This window comes from Urtica dioica, chromosome 8 (genome assembly GCF_054948205.1).
Source record: "Urtica dioica subsp. dioica isolate 48M chromosome 8, U.dioica_male_clone48M_v1_H2, whole genome shotgun sequence".
Classification (NCBI taxonomy): Eukaryota; Viridiplantae; Streptophyta; class Magnoliopsida; order Rosales; family Urticaceae; genus Urtica; species Urtica dioica.
The window spans coordinates 5729816-5737550 of record NC_142763.1 but is presented as its reverse complement, the minus strand read 5'-3'; the positions used below and the strand labels follow the sequence as shown (position 1 = coordinate 5737550).

The window sequence follows — 7735 nt, the reverse complement described above, 5'->3', positions numbered from 1 at the left end:
CTCCGAGCATTGCCGCCGCCGGAGCTCGACGGAATCGACGGCGTCTATGACGGATCTTGACGGCGTATATGGCGGATCTCGTTGGTGACGTTAGGGATCAGCAACGAGGATGAACGACGACGCATCGGCGTGAAATGGATCGGCGGCGATCGGCAGCGTGAAGTGGATCGGTGGCGTGAAATGGAAGAAGCTGAGAACGAGTTTAGGTTTAGGTTTTGGGAAAATTGAGTTTTGCTCTTATATATGAAGGTAATTTAGGTAGTGAAATATTAATTGAGTTATTCACTTAATTTATTCAAACTTGGATTATTCTCCTAATATAAGTGGCTTGATTAGGCTAGTATGCTCACTCTCCCTAAAAAACACATGTTTAGAATTTGTTTTGGAATATTTTTGGAATAAAGCAAGTTAGAATTCTTTTTCAAACATGTAGATGTGAATGCCATTAGCTATAGAAATATGAATTCTTAGATATATGTTTGTGTTATTCATACTATAATTACCAATATCACGCTGTGCGAATCTCATCAAACCAATGTCGACATATTATGTCATTTGATAAGATATATGTCAACAAATCGTGTCATCTGTTAAGATAATGTCAACAAATCGTCAAATAAATTAAAATTTGTTGACATATATATCAACAGACCGTGTCGTTTATTGACAAATATGTCAACAAAGTATGTCATTTTTTTAAGGGAAAATATCATAAGTATCCCTCGTGTTTAATCGAAATGCGAGATTTATCCCCTCTATTTCTAGAAATATCAGACATATCCCTTCAGTTTAATATAAATGACATATACATCCCTTAAAAAAAATGTTATATGACAAATATCACCCTTTCTCGTTTATTTTTTACAAAAAAATAATTTGAACTCCCCAAAATACCCTTAATGAAATAAATTTTTATTTTCTATTCTATATACAAAAAAATTAAATTAAAAAAATTCTTTATAAAAAGTTAAGGATTTTTTTTATAAAGAGAGATTTTGATTTTTTTTAATAAAATAGTAAATAAATATTTATTCTATTTAGGGTATTTTGGGAATTCAAATGATTTTTTTGTCAAAAATAAACGAAAAGGGTGATAATTGTAATATAACATTTTTTAGGGGAGGTATATGTCATTTATATTAAACTGAAGGGATATGTCTGATATTTCTAGAAATAGAGGGGACAAGTCTCGCATTTCGATTAAACACGAGGGATACTCCTGATATTTTCCCTTTTTTTAATCATTCACAAATTGTATTTCTCAAAATTACTTTAAAAAAAAAAAATTACATGAGTGGCGGCTAGGTATCTAGCCCAAATTGACCCCCTATTTTAAAATTCTAGCCCAACTATCACAAAATTTAAGTAAGTAGCCCAATCCACTACCAAACATTTTAATATACCTATATTACCCTCAGGCGCAAAACACAAATTCGTTATCCCTCATTCGAAACTCAAACTCTCCCCAAACAGATTTTCTTTTTCCCCTCATTTGCGAAGCCGTCGATCGATTTTCAAGATCTTGAAACCTTCAATCCCTCGGTCGATCTCTCCACTTCCGAAGCCGACGAAGAAAAAATGGTGAGTAACTCAACCTTCAATCTCTGTCAAATCCGGTTAGTAAATATTATTAACATTCGAATATCCCATAAAACACAATAACTAAAACCCTAGACCTTATCACCGATCGATTTTGTGTTAGATTCACTAAGAAAGGGTAGGTAAATATTATTAACATTCGAATATCCCATAAAACACAATAACTAAAACCCTAGACCTTATCACCGATCCATTTCGTGTTAGATTCACTAAGAAAGGGTAAGTAAATATTATTAACATTCGAATATCCCATAAAACACAATAACTGAAACCGTAGACCTTATCACCGATCAATTTTGTGCTAGATTCACTAATAAATGGTAAGTAAATATTATTAACAATTGGAATATCCCATAAATCACAATAACTGAAACCCTAGACGTCATTTTGAATCAATTTTCTGTTAGATTAACCAAAAAATGGTTAATATGATTTACTATTTGATTTACGGTCTAATTTACCATTTGATTTACTGTCCTTTATTAACTATGATTTAGTCAATGCTTAATATGATGATTTAGTATCTGATTTTACTATGATTTACTTAATGGTTAATATAATTTACTGAGTGATTTACTATCTGTGAATGGTGTTTTACATTTCCTGTAGGGATGGGAATACATGTTGGATAAAAAATGGTGGGATCCAAGCAAGAAAATAGTTAGCCATACGAAGTTGGAAGATACCAGTCATATCTTCCAAGCACTAAGCGATCAACAGCTAGAGATGTTCGGAGACGGTATATTTGGTCAATTATTGCTTGTTCGTCAAATTCCCGACGATAACAAAAAGCACTCAACTTATCCATCACGGATAGTGCACCAATTGATGCTTCGACAATACATCAACACCGACTACACCGTTAAGAAGGTAGATGGAAAGGTAACTCCATAAAACACCATCTGTGATTTAGTATCTGATTTCACTATGGTTTACTTAATGGTTAATATAATTTACTAAATGATTTACTATCTGTGAATGATTTACTTAATGACAAGGTGACTCCATGTGAAGCTTGGTTCAAGATCAACAACCATGTTGTCAAATTTGGTTTGTCCGAATTCGCTCTTATGACAGGACTGAATTGTCGAGAATTCACTCCGGATGAGCTCGAAGAACACAACCGTTCAAGAGATTATACTCCGAAATCTATGTTTGCTAAGAAATTTTTCAAGAAGATGAAAAAAGTGTCTACCCTTGAAGTGGTAGCCGCATTTTTAGGAGCCAGGGATGCAACGGACAATGAGAAGGTAATGTTGGCTAAATTGGTGTTTTTGGAGACAATCTTGTTGCCAAAACAAGATAGGAGTAGCATCAACACTCGACACCTTGATATAGCCGACAACTCCGAAACATTTGACAACTATCCATGGGGGAGAGTGAGCTATGAGAAGCTTATGGAGTCGATCACAAGTTGCGGTGATTCACTTCAGAAAATCACCACAGGATATGCTGTGCACGGATTCTCGCATGCTTTAGTTGCATGGGCATATGAAATCCTTCCCGCTCTTGCAGAAAATGAATATGGAATCTGCCGTAATCCAAACGCATATCCACGTGTCCTTCGCTGGCAATTTTTGTGCCTAAAGATTCAACTCCAAAGGGCTTGTAGAGAATGTATTTGAAAACAGAGAAGTAAATAATATTTACCGTGACAGTTAATATTATTTACTGTTATAAAATACATATATGACGAACTTTTTTTTTATCTGGTTGATTACAGGTTGTTGTTAAAGAAATTGTTTTAAGCGAAATTGAAAAGAAGGCACAATACATGGCGCCGTTTATTTCTCAAGATGCTAATGTGGAGGATGTACCTTCTTCAAGCACAAGGGTACCGCCAACCTTTCCACGAAACGAAAACAGTGACAATGTTGCATTTATGACAATGTTGAACAAGGTATGTAGATTAATACTTAATCAGATTTACCTCTAAGAAAATTTTAGTGAGTTAATCATTATTTAGATGATCATGTTAATTTTGAAATCGTTGAACAAGGTTGCAAAATTGGAAAAAGGTCAATCAAAGTTGAAGAAGCAACTCAAGAAGGGCCAAAAGCAATTTGAGGTTCAAGTTGCTCAAATTAAAAAACAACTTGATGAAATTCTAAAAGTTGTGTCGTCAAGCAATAGCAAGGATGAAAGCTACCAATCTTTGGGAGACCTCAATGCGGATCATGTATTCTCACCTCATGTCGAAACTGTGCATACCGAAAACTTAACGGTTCTCATAAATATATACTGTATTTCATAAAAACTGTGAAGGTTAATACAATTTACTGTGATAGTTAATATTATTTACTGAAAAAGTTTGTTCAATTTACACAGGAAAACGTGGTCGATGGCAACACATGGACATTTCAAGAACCCATTCCAGAAGTTGTGGAGAAAGAGAGCACATTTGGGGAAGCAACAACCAACTTGCCTTCGAACATTGTCGAGATCACAGCTGCTAAAGTCACAGAGTCCCAAAATGAAAAAGTAATTTGGAAATAATCTAATTTACTGTTCAGGTTAATATGATTAACTGTTGGAATTTTTTGTTTAATTTATACAGGAAAATGAGGACGAAAGCAATGAAGGGACGATTTCCATTCCAATTGTGGTGGTTGTTGAAAAGGAGAGCACATGTGGGTCTCCAACGATCAGTTGTGATAAAAACATGGCAGTGATCATTATTGACGAAGTGGAAGCGATCAAGACCGTAGAGGTAAATGTATTTTTTAAGTTAATTTGATTTACTTTAAAGGTTAATATTATTTACCATGTCAAATTTGTTGAATTAACTTTGGGTGATAACTTTATGACTGTGGCAATGACATACTAAACAGGAAATTGATGGCGATACCAACAAAGGGACATGTGTGAATGCAATAACAGAGGTTGAGAAAAAAAGCAACAATACTACGGAGATTGGATCAAAGAGGAAGAATGATGATGAACAAGTAAATATCAATTAAGATCAGATTTGCAAACCTAGACATATTTATGCAATCAATTTGTTTTTGCAGCAAGAAAATGCAATGGAACCCGAGGACAAACAGGAGCAGCCAAGAAGAGCAAGTAAACGAACTAAAGGGAAATCAATAGCTACAAACTGTGAACAACAAGAACAGAATGCTGCAGGAATACTGGAGAAGAAGAGGGAGCGTAAACCAAGCAGCAAAACTACAACGCCATATACAACAGCTTTCGGATCCGCGGCAGAGAAACCGAAGAAAAAAGACAAAGACGAGGAGCATATAGTGGATGATGATGCAGATTATCCGTCGTTTAACCTCCATTTATCCCAAGTATTTCTGGAAGTTGGAAAATGATCGAGTATACCGATCATTATACAAAACATTATAAATCTTTTACTTGTGTTTGCTTATCAACATATCAAATCACTTGGACAGTTAATGCTATTAGCCATTGAGCTCTTTTGTTAATTGTATATGGTTAATTGTACCAAGTTTCCTGTAAGTAAATAATATTAACCCTGACAGTTAATTGTATTAACCATTTCCAAAAATTAACAAACCAGTGTACAACTGAATGAATCCATAAAGCTCTACAATATAATATGGAAAATATCAAATGTTTAAGAAATGCCATATCAACAAGTTCAGAAATCAACTTAATTGGACATCAATGTAGAAAATTTGTGTGCTAAAATTTAGTCCATTAGACACGTTCGCTTGTTGTGGCCATTTCGGCCGCATTTTCCGCAGTGTAGCTTTTTCAAATTCTCCGAAGCTGATTTGTATCTTGCCTTCTTCGGCCTCCCAGCCTTTGCCCTAATATTCGGAGCTTTAATTGAGTCTTTAAGCTCTTGGGGGACATTCCATCGCGACCTATCTTCGATTGGGTACAAGCTTCCGGCATAAGTCGCTACAAAATATTCTCTGGTGTAATAAGGAGATACAAAAGACAGAGGATTCAATTTTTTCTTCCACATAGCAGCTATAGCATGAGAACAAGGGAACTCGTCCAATTGCCAATAGTAACACGTGCATGTTCTATTAGCTAAATTTACAATTTCATTTACTCCGTTATCAACCACTTCGAGATCATGCATGTTTATGGGTATGACCTGCAAGTAATAATTATAATAAATTAACAAACAAAGGAAAATAATTAATATCAGCTTGTATAGAAAATGACAGATATTCTGTTAGTAAATATTATTTTATAAGTAGTAAATAATATTTACTATAAATATTTGTGACTGATCTTACAAAAGCAAGGTACTGCAAAGGTACGCTAGTAGTAAACTCACCGACATACAGCGAGCATTGTCCTCATTTGTCAACAAAATCTCAAAAGCTCTAGGAGTAAGAGATGTCGTCATAGAATTCCCAAAATCAGTGCGCTCATAAAACCATTTTTGGAGTATATTTCTAAGCTCAATAATCAATTCTGAAACAGGCCAACCCCGTGCTTCTTTCAATCTAGAATTCATCGATTCTGAGATATTGGTTGTCATCAAATCGTAGCGCCGTCCAGGGAAGAGTGAACGAGACCATCTCTTCGGATCCGCATCCTCTAAATATTTCTTGATGCGAGGATCTATTTTGTTCAAGAGACTCAAATATTTCTCATACTCGGACACCGTATACGCCTTTGCACACCTTATGAAAAAGGGTTCAATTGCACCGTGATGAAAATTAACCTTTAAGTTGCTCAATAGGTGTTGCATACACGCTGCGATTGTTGCTTCAGGAAATACAGTAGAAACAGTCTTCGCAATCGATTTATGCCTATCCGAAATGACGACCATCGACTCACGCACACCTATGGCCTCTTTCAACTTGAGAAAGAACCACTCCCATGACGAGTCATTTTCTGAATCGACTATGGCATATCCTATCGGGAAGATATGGTTATTCCCATCCATTACCGAAGCAATAAGCAAACTGCCGCCATACTTCGTTTTTAGATGGGTTCCGTCAACCGAGATTACAGGTCGACAATATTTCCAACCCGAGATTGATGCTCCAAATGCTATGAAAAAATACATGAATTCTCCAATCGAATTGACATGATAATCTGTAAATGTACCTAATAAACCAACAGTAAATCTATTAGTTAATCAGATTAACTATTGTGTCAATATTATTTACTGTTACAACCACGAGATACATATTGATATAAATGAAGAATGGTACCTGGATTCTTGGACTTCATCATATCTCCAATGTAAGGAAGCAAAGAATAAGCCTCGTTCGGGCATCCTCTAATCTCCTTAAGGGCCATATGACGGGATTTCCATGCCTTGTAATAGGAAATATCGACTTGTAAGTCCGCCCTTGCTGTTGAAATGATGTCTTTTGGAGTAATGTGATCAGCACATACTTTCTCTAAATTACTTTTTAAGCAATGACTAATCAGAGATGATGATGCTTGGCGGTGTTCATTAGACACTATATTCAATCGATGGTCAACCGTGTGCACGTTCGAATATTTACGTACGGTCCAAAAGCCCATATCTTTAGACGACACAGCGTTCATCATCCACTTGCAAGAACTAACAGAGCAAATCAGATTGTAGCGAGACGTAGATGACCTAGCAACTTTAAACTCAAAGTTGTTTGAAATAGCCAATAATTGCATGACTTTGATCATGTGTTCTTTCTTCATGAAAATTGAACCCTCGCCAAAGACTAATGACGATGTAAATTTATCAAAATTTACATCATCAACGATAGTCAGATCTTTGGAAAAGCCAACTACAATAAAAAAAAACGTTAATCAGTGAAAATTCATAAACTATGCAAATATTTACAGTTCTCCGTTCGTAGTAAATAATATTTACTTATCTCCGTTCGATAGTAAATAATATTTACCATTTGAAAACCCAACATACCTGTCTCAAATTTGGCCAATTCCATGATTCAAATCTAGACACAGAATATATATTCCAAGCCGATTCTGAAAAACATAAGAACAATATAAGAAAATCTACAAAATCGATGATCCTAAAAATATATTCCAACGAAGCCAATTCTGAATATCCTGGTTGTATAATCATGGAATCAATTAAAAAAAGCTAATTCAGACCTGTAGAAGAAATAGGAAACGCAAATCCAAGGAAGAAACTAGAAATCGCTGCCGTGAGATTGCTAATCGCCTATTCTTCTCGTCCCGTGCTCTG

General features: G+C 35.4%; 2 protein-coding genes across 3 annotated transcripts; one reads left to right on the top strand and one right to left on the bottom strand.

Annotated features, from left to right (window-relative positions):
* Positions 1 to 3339: 3339 nt before the first annotated feature.
* Positions 3340 to 5095, top strand: LOC149387574 (uncharacterized). 2 transcript variants are annotated; one of them, XM_089624242.1, is made up of 4 exons: positions 3340 to 3499; positions 3599 to 3778; positions 3928 to 4080; positions 4157 to 5095. In XM_089624242.1, exons 1-4 carry the CDS (start codon positions 3374 to 3376, stop codon positions 4334 to 4336), a joined length of 639 nt encoding a protein of 212 aa, XP_089480368.1. In that variant the 5' UTR covers positions 3340 to 3373; the 3' UTR covers positions 4337 to 5095. The 2 variants fall into 2 exon arrangements, with proteins under 2 accessions (XP_089480368.1, XP_089480367.1); XM_089624241.1 differs by having other exon boundaries at positions 3599 to 3823.
* A 162-nt stretch (positions 5096 to 5257) lies between these two features.
* On the bottom strand, positions 5258 to 7472 carry LOC149387573 (uncharacterized). Its single transcript, XM_089622181.1, has 4 exons — positions 7448 to 7472; positions 6750 to 7310; positions 5861 to 6642; positions 5258 to 5674 (listed from the first exon to the last, which is right to left on the bottom strand). The coding sequence occupies exons 1-4, from the start codon at positions 7470 to 7472 to the stop codon at positions 5258 to 5260; spliced, it is 1785 nt and encodes a 594-aa protein (XP_089478307.1).
* Between the last annotated feature and the right edge of the window lie 263 nt (positions 7473 to 7735).